The 18,768-nt window shown below is 57.7% G+C and overlaps 1 protein-coding gene across 1 annotated transcript; it reads left to right on the forward strand.

The window, feature by feature from the left end:
- Positions 1–236: 236 nt before the first annotated feature.
- A4GALT (alpha 1,4-galactosyltransferase (P blood group)) lies at positions 237–18,062 on the forward strand. Its single transcript, XM_004589451.2, has 3 exons — positions 237–283; positions 15,660–15,788; positions 16,787–18,062. Exon 3 carries the CDS (start codon positions 16,830–16,832, stop codon positions 17,901–17,903), a length of 1,074 nt encoding a protein of 357 aa, XP_004589508.2. The 5' UTR covers positions 237–283; positions 15,660–15,788; positions 16,787–16,829; the 3' UTR covers positions 17,904–18,062.
- Positions 18,063–18,768: the final 706 nt, after the last annotated feature.

An 18,768-nucleotide genomic window follows, 5' to 3' on the forward strand; every position in this document is an offset into this window, starting at 1 on the left:
TTAGCCACTCTGAGCCTCAGTATGCGCATCTGTGAAATGGGCTTGCCAACTTTTGATGCAAACGGCAGGGCAGCACCGGGAGCTTGCACCCCTGCTGGTCCGAGGGCTAGCACACGAGCGGCGGTGAGGACCCCTGAGTCCCTGGTTCAGCGGTGGGGGATCCTGTGAGACCAAGCGGGCGGGGCTGCACTGACCCCGCCCTGGACCAGCCGAGCTGCGCCCCGCCCGCCGGCGCCGCCCGCCCTGCTCGGCTGTCCGCTGTCCGCCGCCGCGGGAGCCGGAGGTACGAGGGGCCGCGCGGGCAGGGACTCAGCAGGGGTCCCGGGGCGCCCGCGCTCAGGTGGAGAGGAGGAGGGCTCCCCGAGAAGGAAGGGGGCGGCTGGAGAGCCCGGCCGCCGCCCCGGCCCCACGCCACCTGTTAGGGGGCGCCCGAAGTGGGCTGCTGCTAGCTGCCCCGGCCTGCGAGGGAGGGCGCGCCCGCCCTGGGACCCTGGAACGGCTGGAGCCCGGGCCACGCGGGGGCCGGGACGTGAGGGCCTAGGGCGAGGGGCCGGGTCCAGCGCTGCCCGGTGTGGGCGCAGCGCTGGAGGGGGATGCCGGCTGCAGGCGCCAGCGCTGGGATCCTTGCCAAGACCGATCACCTGAGTCGGATCTGGAGCGGGAACGGGGGGCCCAGACCGCAACGACTGGGGTCCGAGTGGTCAGACTGGGGTCTGGGGCAGCCTGCTTGCTTCGTTTTCATCGTCCGGCCCTGGAGTGACCCCCTCCCCACACTCCTGCAGGACACTAGCAGCTGCGCCTCTGGCTGAGAGGGGTTAAAGATCTGCCTCCGGGCCTCACCCCACCCCCACCGGACACCGCTGCTGCCTGCCCCCTCCCCTCCCCGTGACCCATTCAGCCCCTCCAGGCCCTGGAGCACCTGGGGCCAAAGGTGACCTGGCCACCCGGTCTGCAGGGCTGCCTTTTCTGTCACCTCACAAAGTATTGGTGGAGTGCAGCCCCAGGCCAGGTCCCCCTGCAGGACTGACAGGCCATTTCCAGCTTGTGCCGCCCCCGAGCCCCGTATTCCTGTGCCTGAGGTCTCCTAAAAGGGGGTCCTCAAACCGAAGGCCAAACACCCAGGGAAGGGAAAGGCCAAGGGCAGGTGAGATCTTGTTGGTTGGTCTGCTGGGACAGCTGGGTGCAGGACGGACTCCCAAACCCGCACCCTCCCAATAAGTGTGTTCAACCTGTGCAGCAGCAATGGGGGCCCTGTAGCCTCTGGGTTAATGGCAGAGGGGCGTTCCCTCCAGACCAGTCTCCCAGTGCAACCAAGGGTGCTGGCACCAAAGGTGGTGACATTGGTGTGGCTGCATCACCAGCTGGGCCCCCCATGCCCGGCTCCCTCACTGCCCCCTCCTCACCGCCCCCCCATGCCCGGCTCCCTCCCCGCCCCCTCCTCCCCGCCCCCCTCCCCGCCCCCTCCTCACCGCCCCCTCCCCACCGCCCCCTCCCTCACCGCCCCCCTCACCGCCCCCCCATGCCCGGCTCCCTCACTGCCCCCTCCCTCACCGTCCCCCCTCACCGCCCCCTCCCTCACCGCCCCCCCATGCCCGGCTCCCTCACCGCCCCCTCCACCGCCCCCCCATGCCCGGCTCCCTCACCGCCCCCTCCACCGCCCCCCTCACCGCCCCCCCATGCCCGGCTCCCTCACCGCCCCCTCCTCACCGCCCCCTCCCTCACCGCCCCCCCCTCACCGCCCCCCTCTTTCTAGGTGTTAGCTCTTGGGGGAAATTCCAGGACCACGTGCATCTATCCATGAATCTAAGCCAACTGTTGTTGCAATGTTCCCTTTTGGGCCAAACTTTTATTTTAAAAAATGCATTCACATAATTGAGAACCAATTAACATGATTTCTTGAGCATCCCCCATTACCCACAAATATTTTTTGATCTTTTCCATCCTGTTGGGTGTTCAGTGGACTTCTGCTAACATTCAGGTTTTCCCTGGGAAGGAGCTAGCCCGGCACTTGTGGAATAGCTCTCCAGAGCCGTGACCCTGGGGCCCCCACGGCTGGTTCCTTGTGACTTCCTGGAAATGAAATGTCCTGCTGGGCCCAGGCTGTTTGGTGCTTAGCCATTTATTCCTGGGCAGGTCTTTGTTCCAGGCCCCCCTTGGTGAATGCAATCTCCTCCCGGGGTAGCTTTTTGTTTTGCTGCTGGGGTGTGTGTGTGTATTTGAGCAGCACTTTTTTTTCTTTGGCTTCCTCTGTGTGCTTTTTGATGAGGGTGATTTGGCTGCATTTATGAGCTGATGGAAAAGAGGCAGCCTGGGACAGGAAGGGCAGGGCTGAGCAGGGGTGGGGGTGCAGGGCAGAGCAGCCCCCGTCCATCCCCCCTGCCCCCACCCCCTGGACCTTCATGGCTGATGAGGACTGAAGAGGGAGGGCCTGGAGACCTGCCAGGGGAGAGTGCAGCTCCCTGGGTGCCAGGCTGCGCTGTTTACCCCTGTTTCCTCCCTCTGCCCTGGCTGGGAGCAGGTGCAGACACTCCCATGGCCAGAACTTGAAGGGAGGGGACGCTCCAGGTCCAGGGTCAGACGGCAATGAGAGAAGGCTTCCAGGTAGGCTCTGCCCATGTGCCCTGCTCGTCCTAAGGAGTGGCTGTCCCTCTGATCCTGCCTTGTGGGCAGCCGTGAGCTGATGGCTCTTGCTGCTGCCAGGCAAGCTGGCATCCCCCCTGCCAGCTGCCATCCTAGTCTGCCTACGGGCAACTCCCGAGGGTGGATGAGCGGGAATCGGGAATCGGAGCTTCTGGTGGTAAGACCTAGGGGAGGAGGGGACCCCTTCTCTTCCTGGCCGCTGCCCACACACCTGCCCTATGTTCACAACCTCGCCTACTGTGAGTGTCACAGCCTGCTGGGGTCACGCCTGTGCGGTGCAGTGTGAGCTGGCAGGCAGAGTGACCTGGAAATGGTCCGTGGGCATCTGGATCTCTGAGTAGGCTGAGGCCCAATCCCCATCCGCACCCCCAGTTGGCCACCTGGAGTCGGGGTCCTTTAGCCCGTGCACCACTTTGCTGTCTTCTGGTCCTCTAACCCTGGCGGCCAGCCTGTGCTGTTACTCCCATTTTGCAGATGGAAAAACAGATGGGGTGGGGCCGGGGAGCCTGGGTCCCTGGCCCTGTGCAGTCCCCGAGGGAATGAAATTCAACCACAGGCAACCCCTTCGTGAGCAAAGCTCTGCCTCTTGCCGGCCACACCTGTGTCTCTTCACTCCTGGACTGTCACGGGTCTGAAGAGGGCCTGGCAGTGTGGTCACTAGGTCACTCCATGCGTGGACGGCCACAGAAGCAGCCTGGCGGGCTGTGGTGGGGCCTGGGTGTCAGCCCGTGGCCTCAGCAAGTGGCCCAGCCAGCAACAGCACCACCCTGCAGGTGTGTTGGCCGCTGAGATGCAGTGTGTCCTGAAGTGACGGAGATGACCCCTGGTGCCCCTGCAGGGATGGGTTGTGCCCTGAGCACTTGGCACCTCTGGTCACTAAAGGCCCAAGACCTGAGCGCTGAGACCTGCAGGATGGCCACCAGGGCTTTGTGTCCTAAAGCAGCAGGAGGCCAGAGGTCAGGGTGGGAAAGGACCTGGCTATGTCCCCACCCCACCCCCCACCTGCCTGCTGCGACCCCTGCCAATGCTGAGGTCCTTGCATGAGGAGGTGCTAGAGCCCATGCACACACACACACATCCTTTAAAAATCATTTCTTTTAATTGAAAGGGCAGAGAGGAAAATTTTCCATCTGCTGGTTCACTTCCCAAGAGGCCACAATGGCTGGGTCTGAGTCAATCCGAAGCCAGGAGCCAGGAGCCTCCTCCAGGTCTCCCACGTGAGTGCAGGGTTTGCCAAGGCTATGGGCATTTTCTTTTCTTTTCTTTTTTTTTTTTTAAGACTTTTTTTAAAATTTTCATTACAAAGTCAGATATACTGAGAGGAGGAGAGATAGAGAGGAAGTGGAGCTGCCGGGATTAGAACCAGCGGCCATATGGGATCAAGGCGAGGACCTTAGCCACTAGGCCACGCTGCCGAGCCCTATGGGCCTTTTCTAGACCACAAGCAGGGAGCTGGAAGGAAAGTGGAGCAGCCAAGCCGTGAACCAGCACCCATGTGGGATCCCGATGCCCACAATGGGAGGGTTAGCTAACTGAGCCATTACACTGGGTTCACACACATCTTTCTGACTCTCAGTGTAAACACCCTCTCCCTGGTCCTCAGGCTGTGCTGTTTCCAGAGGGAGGAATTCTGCTCAAGGTTCATGCAGACACTTGTGGGGTTTGTTTTTTCTAGCGTTTTCTGTCCCAGGTGGATTACATCCTTGTTGGAGACCTGGCTGTGCTTTCCCACGACCTTGGCCAGGCATAGCTGTCATGTATACAGTTGGTAACTGTTAGGATAGGTATACAGTTGTGCAGCCACCATGGGCATCTGATTCTAGAACCGCAGGGCTCAGTGTGCTGCTGAGTGAAAAATTAAACAAATGTGCATGATGGGCTGTGTCTCCGGCCGGAGGCAGCCGGAAAGGACTGGAAGGAACCAGCCAGTGTGAGCAGCAGTGCCACAGTCCACGGGCATGTGATGCTGCCAAGGCCCCCAGTCCAGTCACTGGTGGGAATGCCCCGGCTCCCATCATCCTCAAAGGTGTGAGTCTGGCACAGGGCTCGCCCTCCTCTGGCTGGGGCTCCGACCCCCATGGCACGGAGGCAGACTACTGGCTGCTGCCTTGCATATGGGTGGCAAGAGGATCCTGGCAGCGGCCGAGGGCATTGTGGATGAAGGCAAGTTGTGCCACAACCACTCCAGGTACCCAGGGCCTGGTAAGCTTGGGGGGACAGGGCCCAGTGTCCGTGGCCACTTTTAAAGGTGCGAGTCTCACAGCGTAGCTGCACGCCTCATGCCTTGTACCCCAGGCCTGCCCTGATGTTGATGCAGTTCATAGTGTGGGTTGGGAGTGGGGCAGCATGGGGCTCTGGTCCAGCACCCCAGGTACACCTGTCCTTCCCGGGCCGAGGGTCTGTGCCACAGTTCTGGGTGCAGGGAGAGTGCTATGCAAGCTAGGCTCACTTCCAAGGTGCCCACGGGCACATGTGCAGGGAGCACCTTGGTCACTCCCTGTGGTGGCCTGCTCTGCTGTCCCAGGGCAGCACAGACCATGAAGTGAGTGGGCTGGGACTGGGGGCAGACATATCCTGCTCCCCTTCTGTGCACCTCAGTTTTCTCATGTGTGAGATGGCCCCACGGGACAGACTTGAAGCCAAGGTGAGGGTGGGGAAGGACATATGAGAAGTCACAGTGCTTTCTGGGTGTGTGGCCACTCTTGTGGGTGTGTGGCCACTCCTCCAAGTGCGGTGGCAGAGCGACAGGGAGCGGGGGGAGGGATGGACACCTGCAGCACTGGGGGGCTGGGACCGAGGCAGAATGTAGCTGGGCTCCCCTGGTATGGAATGTTTGGTGGCCAGGCGAGGGGATGTGCCCAGGAGGCCTCGGCATGTTGTAGGGTGGGGACCTGGCCAGAGAGGACACTGGGCTAGGGGTTCCTGGAAGCAGAAGCCAAGACGGATGGACATGGGCCAGGCTTGCTGCAGGCTGGTCTTGTAAAACTGAAAGCAGGCTGATATAATCCCACAGCAGCCTCACTCTGCTCAAAGTCCTCCCAGTTATGGTCTGCATTGGAGGGCCGACATCATGGCGGCTTAGCAGGTTAAATCGCCCTCTCCCCCTGCAGTGTCAGTTCAAGTCAAAGCTGTTCCACTTGTGATCCAAACCCCTGCTAATGTGCCTGGGAAAGCGACAGCAGGTGACCCAAGTGCTTGGGCCCCCTACGTGGGAGACCCGGATGGAGTTCCTGGCTCCTGGCTCTAGCCCCAGCAGTTGTGGTTATTTAGGGAGTGAGTCAGGGGATGGAAGATCTCTCTCCAACATTGTCTTTCAAATATATATATATATATATTTTTTTTTTACATGTGTGTTGAGTATCTACTGTGTGTCTTGGTGGGCTCACAATATATAACGTACCAGGGCCTTGGTCCCTGGCTCTCAGGCGGTGACTTTTTCCATGGTAGCAGCGTCCGTCTGATGCTAGGATAAGCCCTTTACTGTTCAGATCCTTTTCGCCTTTGAACAACTCTGTGACTTGATGGTGTCCCAGCCGAGAACGGTGGCCACATTGGGATTGCCGGCAGGAAGGGTGGCCGCCTCTGTGTTCCCAGAGCTGCCGTGGACTGGGTCTCCCTGGCCGAGGGGTGGTGCTGGGCCTGCCCTCCCGTGGGTGCCAGAACCAGGCACTTGCTCATGAGCGTCCGGGGTCTTGCTGGTCTGCCAGGTGAGAGACGCTATCAGTGTTTGAGTGTATTTCTCTACTTGCACAAACATTCCTGATCTTGCCTACTTGTCTTTTATTTTTAGAGATGTATTTATTTATTGAAGGACTAATTGCAGGGAAGGAAAGACAGAGGGAGGGAACTTCCATCCATTGGTTTACTCACCAAATGGTTGCCACAGCCAGGGTTGGGCCAAGCTGAAGTCAGGAACCAGGAGCCTCTTCTGGGTCTCCCACATGGGTGCAGGTGCCCAGGCACTTAAGCCATCTTCCGCTGCTTTCCCAGGCACATTAACAAGGAGCTGGACGGGAAGTGGAGCAGATGAGATGTGAACAGGTGCCCATGTGGGATGCCGACCCTGCAGGTGGAGGCCTTGCCAGCTATGCCCTGGTGCCGGCCTCCTGTTTACTTATTTAAGTATCACATTTTGTATGTGTGTAAGCAGTCATTGGCCCACTTTTTCTAAAAAAAGATTTATCTGTTGGAAAGGTATAGTGACAGAGTGATTGTCCAGTCCACTGGCTTACTCCCTAAGCAACTGCAAAAACCAGGGCCAAGCCAGGCCAAAGTCAGCAGCTTGGAACTGTTCCTGGGTCTCCCACGTGGGCAACAGTGTCCCAACCACTGGGGCCGGCATCTGCTGCCTCCCAGGGGCGTTAGCAGGAAGTTGAATGGAAGAGGAGGTAGAATGGGTTCCCAGGTACTTGGATGTGGGAGGCGGGTCCTAAAGCCTTCCACTGGCAGCCTCCTTCAGGGTGTTGGTCTCTTTCTGGGAGTGTCCACAGGTCAGGCGGTGTCCATGGGTCGTTCCATGCTGGCTTTCTGGGTGGTGCTTGGACAAGTTTTTTTTTTTTTTTTTAAGATTTATTTATTTTTATTACAAAGTCAGATATACAGAGAGGAGGAGAGACAGAGAGGAAGATCTTCCATCCAATGATTCACTCCCCAAGTGAGCCACTAAGGCCGGTGCTGCGTCAATCCGAAGCCGGGAATCTGGAACCTCTTCTGGGTCTCCCACGCGGGTGGAGGGTCCCAAGGCATTGCGCCATCCTTGACTGCCTTCCCAGGCCACAAAGCAGGGAGCTGGATGGGAAGTGGAGCTGCCGGGATTAGAACCGGCGGCCATATGGGATCCTGGGCGTGTTCAAGGAGAGGACTTTAGCCGCTAGGCCACACCGCCGGGCCCAAGGACAAGTTTTGCTTCTTTCTCTTCTAGGTAATCGGGTCTCTTCCTCTTGCCCTTCCTGGTTTCTGTCTTCAGGCGTCTTTTGGGGGCTCGCTGAGGCCAAGGGGCCAGTGTTGCCGCGTTACTTGTGGATGCTGCCTCATGTCACCCTGGTTCCTAGGCTGACTCTTTTTGGTGGGGTGTTTCAAGCTCCAAAGGCACTGCCAGGCCTCCATTGTGTGTTCTGAGCTGTTTGTTTTTCCACATCCACTCTTGAGCCAGCTTTGCCCGATGCCACAATCCCAGGGAGCAGACGCTGTTGGGGCGGCAGCGTCCCAGGCACAGACAGGGTGCCTTTCCATTGGTCAGGTTTGACCTCGTGGCCCCTGACCCCCGGGCTCCTCAGTTTTGCTCACAGACTGTAAGCACCTTCTGTTCACCTGCATCCTAAGGTTATGGTCCTTGTTATTAAAAGAAGGATTTTCTAGTTCATTTCTTCTTCAGATGCCTGCTGGCTGCTCATCATTTGTGTATACGCATGTGTGTTCTACTGCCTTCTAGAATTCTTGTATTATTATTTACATATTTCTTTGAAGAACAGCATGATGGAGGAGGAGGGAGAGACACAGCAAAGACAGGGATTTTTCCATTCCCTGGTTCACTCCCCACAAATGGTGTGGACTGGGCAGGGCAAAGCCATCCAGGTTGCTGCAGTAAGGGGCAGGAGCCTGTCCACTCAGGCTGTCCTCTGCTGCTTCCCGGCACATTGGCAGGGAGCGGGATCAGAACTGGAGCAGCCGGGACTTGGGCCAGCGCTCTGGGGAGGAATGCTGAGCCTGCGACACCACAGGGCCGCCCCTCTGGTGTGATTTCTAGGTTTTTGGTAGTGGGGTTTTTTGTTGTTGTTTTGTTTTGTTTAACTTTCTCAGGTCTGTGATGGTGTTGCATGAAAAGAATAATGGTTCTGTTTGTTTTTCCTTTTCATACCTCTAGTTCCTGTTATGCAGGGACGGCAAGGTGTGCACGCTTCTCCAAGGCAGTGGCAGTGCTGGGGCAGGGAGGGAATTAGGTGGTCTGTGTTTTTTGTTAAGGAATCATCATGCATGGATTCCTAGTTCACCAACAAGAGCTGGCTGCTTGGTGAGTGCGTTTTGGGTCCTAAGGCCTGGTTGGTAGGTGTTCTTTCTGCGTAGATCTGTGAATATGCAGCAAAGTGGCCATGATTTCCTGTGATTGAATCGTCTTTGTTCTGGAATAAGTCCAATCTGGTTTGCGTGCTCTGTTCTTTCAATGTTCTGCTGAATTCTTCTTGTTTCTATTTTATCCACGATGTTTTCAATAATTCTCACTCACAAGGCAGATTTGTCAGATTGCACGTTAGGAATCTTTGTGAGGTCTTAATTTCTGTGTTACACTTTTTTTTAAGATTTAGTTTTTTATTTTTATTGGAAAGTCAGATACACAGAGAGGAGGAGAGACAGAGAGGAAGATCTTCCTTCCGATGATTCACTCCCCAAGTGAGTGCAACGGCCAATGCTATGCCGATCCGAAGCCAGGATCCAGGAACTTCTTCCAGGTCTCCCACACGGGTGCAGTGTCCCAATGCATTGGGCCGTCCTCAACTGCTTTCCCAGGCCACAAGCAGGGAGCTGGATGGGAAGCGGGGCTGCGGGGATTAGAACCGGCGCCCATATGGGATCCCGGGGCTTTCAAGGTGAGGACTTTAGCCGCTAGGCCACGCCTCTGGGCCCATTCTGTGTTAACTTTAAATTCACATTTTTTTCTTCCTAGATTTTGCTGCTAAATGATTTTGAAGTGATCCATTATTGGAGGGTTTGCTGAAATTGGCTCTAAAAATACCTTGTCCAGGTGGGCTTTTGGCCTAATGGCTAAGACATCTCTCTCCCATGCCAGAGGGCCAGGGTTCTGTCCCCACCTCTGGCTCCTGGCACCAGCTGCCTGCCAGTGCAGACCCGGATGCAGTAGCAATGGCTCAGGTGGTTGGCTTCCTGCGACCCGCACTGGTAGACCCTGATGCGGCTACAGGCTCCTGCTTCGGCCTCAGCCGCATCTTGGTTACCATGGTCACTTGGGGAGTAAGCTTTCTCTCTCAAATAAATAAATTAAAATGTGAAAATAGGGCCCAACATGACAGCCAAGTGGCTAAAGTCCACACCTTGCATGTGCCAGGATCCCATATGGGTGTCGGTTCATGTCCTGGCAGCTCCACTTCCCATCCAGCTCCCTGCTATGGCCTGGGAAAGCAGTAGAGGACGGCCCAAAGCCTTGGGACCCTGCACCCATGTGGAAGACCCAGAAGAAGCTCCTAGCTTCGGATCAGTTGAGCTCTGGCGATTGCAGCCACTTGGGAAGTGAACCAGCAGATAGAATATCTTTCTCTCTATCTCTTCTTCTCTCTGTAGATCTGCCTTTCCAATAAAAATAAATAAATCCGCTTCCCATGCAGCTCCCTGCTTGTGGCCTGGGAGGGCATTCGAGGACGGCCCAAAGCCTTGGGAGCCTGCATCCATGTGACAGACCCAGAAGCAACTCCTGGCTCCAGGCTTAGGAATGGCTCAGCTCCAGTCATTGCGGCTCACTTGGGGGGTGAATCATCAGACGGAAGATCTTCCTCTCTGTCTCTCCTCCTCTCTATGTGTCTATATTTCTTTTTCCAATAAAAAAAAAAATCTTTAAAAAAAAAGGGAAGAAAAGAAAATGATGGTTAGGCAAGGGGAGGCGCTTCCGCTTTCCCCAGGCGACCTCAGAGATGGGCTGGGCCATAACCAAGCCCCGCCCTCTTCTACTTTTACCTGTTTTCATCCCTTTGCCTGAGATACCTCTCCTGAATGCAATGCAGACTTGGCATTGTTTGGAATCTAATATAAAAATCTCTTCTTAAAAATAAGTGACTCGGGCCCAGCGGCGTGGCCTAGCGGCTAAAGTCCTCGCCTTGGACGCACTGGGATCCCATATGGGCGCCGGTTCTAATCCCGGCAGCTCCACTTCCCATCCAGCTCCCTGTTTGTGGCCTGGGAAAGCAGTCGAGGACGGCCCAAAGCCTTGGGACACTGCACCCACATGGGAGACCCGGAAGAGGTTCTGGTTCCCAGCTTCGGATCGGCACAGCACCAGCCTGTTGCGACTCACTTGGGGAGTGAATCATCGGACGGAGGATATTCCTCTCTGTCTCTCCTCCTCTCTGTATATCTGACTTTGTAATAAAATAAATAAATCTTAAAAAAAAAAATAAGTGACTCAGGGAACTGGCAGTGATGGAGCTGCTGCGCCCGCCCCAGAGACCCCGTCGCAGTTCTAGCTCTCTGCTTCAGCGTGATACAGCCCAAGCAACTGCGACCGTTTGGGGAGTGAACCAGTGGCTGGACGAGCATGCTTGCTCTCTGTAACTCTGACTTTAAGATGCAAAGAAATCTTTTTAAAAAGCAGGAAAAGAATTACTGCGTCCACTGGGCCCTGGGCACTGGTTGTAGGTCCAGGGAGTAGTCCCAGCATGATTACCTACCTGGTTTATCTTCCTGCTGCATGTGTGAACGCGGGTGAGTGTGGGGTGAACTAAGGTTTCTTTTAGGATATAATTCCACACGAAAACACAAAGTTTCAGAGTTGAATTGTAGCATTTTCCAGGCACAGAGTGTGATGATGTCTCTGATGAACGGAGGCCACAGGGAGGTGGGTTGACCTGGCTGCCTGTGTCTTGGTGTTTAACCTATGCTTCAACTTCCGCTGTCTGATGTTTGGGGGCCTGTGACCCCCTAGGAATACAACCCAACCAGTAAGCTTGCTTCTGGCAGTTCTGTGCTGCTGTGTTGTTTCTGCCGTGTTTGTAACGTCTGCGGTTGTCCCGACCTGCAGGACACGACGCTCAAACCCTGAGGGTGGACTGGGAATGCCGGGCTAGTAGCCCCGGGCTGCTGGCCCAAGAAACACACGGACACTCGTACTTGGTGGAAAAGAGTGCCTCTCTCTTTATTTTTTACTCCTCATATATATACCTTCTTCTCTAGGGGAGGGGGAGAAAGTGAGGGGTTTCCTGGGAGTAATTATCTTCACTGAAGCAGGGAAGGAACTAATCAGCTATATTGAAACAGGGGAGGAACTAATTATTTGAACAGGAACAAGGGTGGAGGTTCTATTCTGCTTGCTCTACAGAGGATGTTTTGGCCTAATATCCTGCTTGCTGTAGCCCTGCTTACAGGCTTTTGCATTGCAACAGGCTGTCAGGTAGGCCAAGTCTAAGGCCCATAAGTCTGTGGCTCCTAACATGCGGTTTTTAAAGAGGATCTCCCTCTCTGTCTCTCCTCCTCTGTGTATATCTGGCTGTAATAAAAATAATAATCTTTAAAAAAAAAAATCAAGGGTGATCCCCTGAGTCTCCCCTGATTTCAGGAGTGACCCCCTGAGCTGTCATTTTAAACATTTACTCAGCTGCTTCGGGGACTCACAAATCCTCTTTACAAGTTTTCACATTCTACTGGAGGCAGAAAGCCGTAGGGGGCAGCAGGTGGTGGCTCAAGGACTGGGGTCCCTCCGCCTATGGGGGCACGTAGGAGGTGTTCCTGGCTAGTGGCTTCAGGTTGGCTCTGACCTGGCTGTTGAACCATGTGGAGAGTGAGCAGGAGACGGAAGCTCTCGTCTCTGTCACTGCCTTTCACTAGTGTTACAGGAGATGGAAGAAGGCAGACAGAAGGGGGGGGGGGGCAATCCAGAGCAAGAGAGTAGCCCCGTCCGCTGATGCAGTTCCGAGATATTAACCATGGCCCTGGCCGGGGCTGAGACCCAGGCTCTCGGTCCAGATCGCCCATCCCAGAGGCAGGCACCCAGCACTGCCCAGGACTTAGGAGCTGGTCACCACACCTGAAAACAGGTTTATTTATTGTATTGAAAAGTCAGAGTTACAGAGAAAGAAAGGGAGAGAGATATTCCAGCTGCTGGCTCACTCCCCAGATGGTCCCAACGATGAGCTGGGAGAGCATGAAGCCAGGGTCTCTCATGTGGTTGCACAACCACAAGCACTTGGACCATCCTGCGCTGCTCTCCCCCAGGTACATTAACAAGTAGCTGGATGGGAACTGGAGCAGTCAGATGCGAGTCGGTGCCCATGTGGGATTCCAGCATTGCAGGCGGGAGTTTTGGCCGCTACGCCACAACGTGGGACCCCTGCCTGTCTTCATGAGTCTCTCCTTCCTTAGCCTTTCGTCTCTCTGGTGCCGTGGGTGCTGTTCGCATGTCTGATGCTCTCCGTCTCCCAGCTGCATGAAGGTGGAGTCCGCTCTTGTCCGTGCTCCAAGCAGCCTGCGCTGTGCAGCCTTCCCTCCCCCGTGCCTCGGCTCCTGCTTTGTCCCCACTTGCCCTCACCCCGTCTGTGCCAGCGTCTTCACTTTCCAGTGCATGCCGTGATTTTGCATCAGACCTTGGTCTTCTCTGTGGCGATGGCTTCACAGGGAGGCGTCTATGAGTCCTGTTGCTCCTTCCTCCCTTTCCATTTTAGTCCTTTTCCCATATTGGAATGAGCTGGATTTTCCTGGACCGGTGACCAGCAGGAGGTGTTGGTGGAAATTGGGAGAGAGGCCAGGATAGGCGTCTGGGTGGCGTCTCTGCTGAAAAAATAAAACCTCCTTCCTCTGTTGCTATGGTGATGGGATGTGCCTTTTAAAATAGATTTATTTATTTGAAAAGCAGAGTTACAGGGAGACCTTCCATCCCCTGGTTCACTCCCCAAATGGCTGCAGTGGCCAGGGCTGAGTCAGGCTGAAGTCAGGAGACTTTACTGTGTCTTCTATGTAGGTGCAGGGTCCCCAAGGCATTGGGCCATTCTCTACTGCTTTCCCAGGCACATTATCAGGGAGCTGGATGGGAAGTGGAGCAGCTGGGACTTGAACCAATGCCGGTGCTGGCCATCAAGCAGTTCTTTAAAACCTGGCCCTGCCCTGTATGCTTGCCGTGGTCTCTCAGGGCCTCCTGTGTGCAGCGTGAGCCCTCCTGCTTCATGCAGCCACAGCACCCCACCCTGTGTCCTCTTGCCTTTGAAAGGGAGGTTTTCTGGAATCTTCTACTGCTGGCACACTGCTGGGCCCCTGTTCTCCCCACCTGCCTGCCCTCCCTGGGGTTGCAAGTGCTTTGGGCCACATGTACCTGGAGCCAGGGTTTTGGGTCCGGCTCTCCTGCTGGTCTCCCTAAAGCTTCAGCTACAATTTGTTCCCTCTTTGCCCTGCATCTCAGTGATGTTCTACAGATGTGGGTGGGAGGGGGAGGGCTCGCCTCGCAGCTGCCGCCTCGCGCAGTGGGAAACCCGGCCCTGCCCCCGGCAGTCCTGTGTGTGAGAACCTGCTCCCAGCAGCTGGCCACCGCCTGCTTGGTTCTGGCCTGGTAAGCCCAGCTCGGAAGCAGCCCTCCATATGATGCTCCCTTCCCGTGGGGGCCGCTCACACTCCCCAGGCTGAAACAATGTGGGTACTTGTGCCCTGAGTGATAGGGGAGGAGAGCGGGGGACAGCTGGAGTGAGTGCCCTGGTGGTCCTTGCTTACACCTAAGGGGATCTCTGGGTTCTGGAACTAAAGCATCAATACAGGTTCACACAGACACACACAGGCACACATACAGATGCACACAGGATATACACAGGCACACACAGGCACACACACACAGGTGCAGGTGGGTGGGGAGGGCATCTGATTCAGTTCTTAGAAGCAAAAGTGAGGGGGTGAGGAGCCGAGGGGTGGGAAGAGCCTGGGGTAGGAACCAAGATGGAGGTACAGGGACCAGCCCTGCCTGTGCTGTGTCCTGGCCTGAGTGTCCCTCCTGAGTGACCCTGAGTGTCCCTCTCCCCAGCCCCCTCAGAGACACCCTCCCCCCAAGTCTGTGCTGAGCCACCACGTCCGTGGGCACCTGCTGGGCAGCCGTGGGGTGCTCTCTCAGGAGTTTGGCCCAAGGTCTACCCTGTTCCCACCCTGAGCCTGCACAGGGGCAGGAATGGGACTTCAGCTGAGTCTCACTGACCCCTTTGAGGTCTCCAGGGGCCAGCTCTGCCAGGAGGCGGTGGCCAGCATGGTTCTGTAGGGTCAGATTCAGCCAGTGCTGGGCTGAGCAGTGGTTCCTCTGCTCGGAGCCAGGGGTAACGGGGAGGACACGAAGGGCTGTCACACCTGGGCTGAGGGCCAGGCCCACAGGGGTCAGAGCTGAGCCCTGGCCTTCTGTCTCCGCCAGCCCATTCTGCTCAGCCCTCCCCTCCCTGTGATCACGTATGGGGCTGATGGTGGGAGCCGTGGGCATCCCAGGGCAGGGCAGTAACCACAGCGGCACAGGCCTAGAGGCGGAAACAGCTGTGTGCCAGCCTCGGCAGATGCGGGCCAAGGCACGGCCTGCATTGTGAGGGAGGAGAAGGGAGTGAGGCCGGAACATACTTTGGGCCTGAAGTCACGTGTGCCCAGCCCTGTGCAGTTTCTATTCCTGGGTCTTGGGCTCTGACACCAAATATAGCTCCACCCAAGGCTGGCACCCCCAACCGTGGTCAGGAGTGGGTGTTGGCAACACAGCTCACCTCCCACTGTCTCCCCCAGCCCCTGAATTGTGATGGAGTCAGATCCCAGCCACGCCGTGGTGCCCCCGATGGCCAGGGAGGGGCGTGGGCTGTTCATCCGCTGCCCAGTGTGGTGCATGTCGGGTTACAAACACTCAGGACCAAAGTAACTCCTCTCCTTGCTGGAGAAAGATGGGATGGCAGGTTTATACCACAGCTCTGTCCCTCACAGCCCTGAAGCTCACCTGGCCCCTGACCCCCAGCGTCCCTTCCGGCTGCCTGGAGTGTGAATGGGTGATAAGGAGATGTGCACTCTGTCCTGTGTGCCAGCGTTGACGACCCCCGCAGGCCAGCCCTGGGGAGATCAGAGCCCCACGGCCTCTTGCTTCTCCCTGCACTGAGGCCGGGCACTCAGCACCCCCAGGAAGCCAGTCAGTGGCTTCCTCCTTCACCCAGCTCCCAGGCTGAGGGTGCCCAGTGGGGGCAGGGAGGACAGTGCTCTGCCTAATTCTTGCTTCCTCTGGGATCCCCATGCACGGCCTGACCCTGAAACTGGCTCCCAGGGCAGGTGTGGCAAACGAGTACCTCCTGACACTTGCCCGTCTTTTGCAGGTGGGTCGACAAGCATCGAAAGTGAGCGGTGGACCCACGTGTGTGCTGGTGGAAGAAGTTGGCCACTGAGCCAGGAAAACCACTGTGCCTGCTGGGACCCCTGCTCCTCACCATGCACTGTCCATGCTGGTCAGTTTGCAGCCAGTGACACCATCCAGGGCCCCTGCTCTCTGCACTGTTCTGCCGCCGTCTCTGTCCTGGGGGAAGGGAAGGAACTCCTCCTTCCCTGGTCTTAGCACCAGGCTGCATCCAAGTCCCCTGCCCCCTCATGCCCCCGTGCCTGGTCCTTGGAGTGGCAAGAATGCCTCTATGCCTTGGGCTGCTCAGGGCTAGAGCCGCGTGGCCTAGACTGTGTGCCCTGGCCCTGCCACCTGCTGTACGGGACCTCTGAAGTGCCTGGTGTGGCGTCTGCTGGATAGGGAGGTGTCACCACCTGGGGGTGGCTGTGGGGCTTAGGGGGTAACTGACATGGGGCATAGGGGGTGCACAGCCTGGAGGCCGATGCTGCAGGTGAAAGCTGAGGCCCCACAGTCCAGGGACAGCTGCAGTCTGGACATCCCCACAAAGCCCCGCCCCAGGGGCAGGGCCCACTCCTGTCTGCTCCCCAGTACATATGGCCAGGAGAGGGCGGATCCGTGGTTAGAGAAGGTTTTGGACCTCAGCACCGCCTCCCTGCCACTTCCCTCACTACACTGGGCTCTGGGGGAAGCACAGCCCCTGGGAGGTGGGTGCTGGAGTCACCCAGGGGGGCAGGAAACCCCCGGGGAGCTTTGGGGCCCTGGCAGCATCCACGCACTGGCTGGAGTAGCCTCAGCACCCCCTGAGTGAGCCAACACCCATGCCAGCCAGAGCCCCCTCCTTGTGGCAAAAATTCTCAAGATTACTTAGTTTGCCCCAAGCCCACTCGTGGAGCTGAGGGGTACAAGAGTTGGGTCTCAAGTCATGAGCGACCAGCCCCAACAGGCATGGCCAGGGAGCCACACTCCTTAGTGGCCATTGCCCACTCTGGATCCTGGCCTGGGCACTCTGGCGCACCCACAGGCAGGGGCTGGGAGGGAAGCATTACTCCCAGGGCAGGAGGACTGGGAGTGCTGGCGCCTACCTGAGGGGGTGCTTGTCTATTCCAGATGAGCCTGCGGCTCCTGCTGTGATCGGGGATCTGGGGAGACCATGTCCAGGCCCCCCGACTGGCTGCTGCGTCTGCTCCCCAGAGCCCCGAGGCAGCGCGTCTGCGCCCTCTTCCTCATCAGCTTCAAGTTCACATTCCTGGTCTCTGTGGTGATCTACTGGCACGTCGTGGGAGGGCCAGGGAACCAGGGACGGTTCCAGAACCTGCCTGCCGAGGTCCCCTGCCCCACCCTGGAGCTCCCCACACCACCCTCCGGCAGCTCCACGCGACTGCCGCCAGCGCCCAACATCTTCTTCCTGGAGACCTCAGATCGCACCAACCCTAACTTCCTGTTCATGTGCTCCGTGGAGTCGGCGGCCAGAACCCACCCCGAGGCCCGCGTGGCGGTCCTGATGAAGGGGCTGCCCGGGGGCAACGCCTCCCTGCCCCGGCACCTGGGCATCTCGCTGCTGGGCTGCTTCCCCAACGTGCAGCTGCTGCCGCTGCAGCTGGAGGAGCTGTTCGCAGGCACGCCCCTGGCCGCCTGGTACGCAGCGGCGCGTGGGCGCTGGGAGCCCTACCTGCTGCCCGTGCTGTCGGACGCCTCCCGCCTCGCGCTGCTCTGGAAGTTCGGGGGCATCTACCTGGACACGGACTTCATCGTACTGCGGAGCCTCGGGAACCTGAGCAACGCGCTGGGCACGCAGTCCCGCTACGTGCTCAACGGCGCTTTCCTGGCCTTCGAGCGCGGCCACTCCTTCCTGGCGCTGTGCATGCGTGACTTCGTGGCGCATTACAACCGCTGGGTCTGGGGCCACCAGGGCCCGCAGCTGCTCACGCGGGTCTTCAAGAAGTGGTGCTCCACCCGCAGCCTGGCCGAGAGCCACGCGTGCCACGGTGTCACCGCGCTGCCCCGCGAGGCCTTCTACCCCATCGCCTGGCAGAACTGGAGGAAGTACTTTGAGGAGGTGAGCCCCGAGGAGCTGACCCGGCTGCTCAGTGCCACCTACGCTGTGCACGTGTGGAACAAGAAGAGCCAGGGCACGCGCCTCGAGGCCACGTCCAGGGCGCTGCTGGCCCAGCTCCAGGCCCGCTACTGCCCCACCACACACGAGGCCATGAAGATGTACTTGTAAGGCTCCAGGTGGACCCCCATGGAGACAGGTGCTTGGCCAGCCTTCCCGGGAAAGGTGTGGGAGGTTCTGAGCTGTGGCAGGACCGTGGCACCCACATTTTCAGCCAGTGTGCAGCTGCAGGGTTGCCCTGGGCCAGGCAGAGGCCCTGGATCTGACTGGAAAGAGCTCAGTGAGGAAAGAGGCTCATTAAAAAAAATAGAGTCAACTAAAAAAAAAAAAAAAACAAAAACCTTAATGACTTGGGAAAAATTGAGCTTTACAAAATTGCCATAAACGCTGCAGCTTCCCGGAGGGCCTGAGGGGAACTCAGCCGCAAATAGCTTCTTGCTTTCCATTTGGGCTTTTATTATGCTGTCTGAGTCCAGCTGGATGGCAGAAGGTCAACGCTGAGGAGGAGGGCAGAGAATTCACTTGGGGGGAGAGAGTGCGCGCGCAAACGGCCTGCAATCCTGAGTCCAGCCCCTGTGGTGGCCACAGCCCAGCCGGCCCCATGCTGAACCATGATGGCGACCACCAGAGAAGCCGCGCCCTTCGGCCTGGCTGCCACCCACCTGGACCGGCCTCCTGGCACACACTGGATAGTCTGTAACTCAGCCAGCGCCTGGCAACATCCTGAGTTAGTTAATGTTGGCCCCGGGGATTGGGAGGTAAGCTGCCCATGAGGACACCTGTATTGCATTCCTTGTCCCTGGCTCTGGCTTGGGACTCCACACTCTGAACTCCAGCTTCCTGCCCTGGGCCCCCTGGGAGGAGGCTGTGAGGGCCCAAGGAGTTGTTCTGCCACTGCCTGTGGGAGACCTGACCCAGCCACTGTGGGTCTTTGGGGAGTGAATGAGCAAATGCTCTCTCTTGCTCTCTCTCTCTC

This window comes from Ochotona princeps, chromosome 15 (genome assembly GCF_030435755.1).
Source record: "Ochotona princeps isolate mOchPri1 chromosome 15, mOchPri1.hap1, whole genome shotgun sequence".
In the NCBI taxonomy this organism is placed as follows: Eukaryota; Metazoa; Chordata; class Mammalia; order Lagomorpha; family Ochotonidae; genus Ochotona; species Ochotona princeps.

Bases quoted from the DNA above. Each gene is read 5' to 3' on its own strand.
- A4GALT (XM_004589451.2), top strand. From the start codon at position 16,830: ATGTCCAGGCCCCCCGACTGGCTGCTGCGTCTGCTCCCCAGAGCCCCG.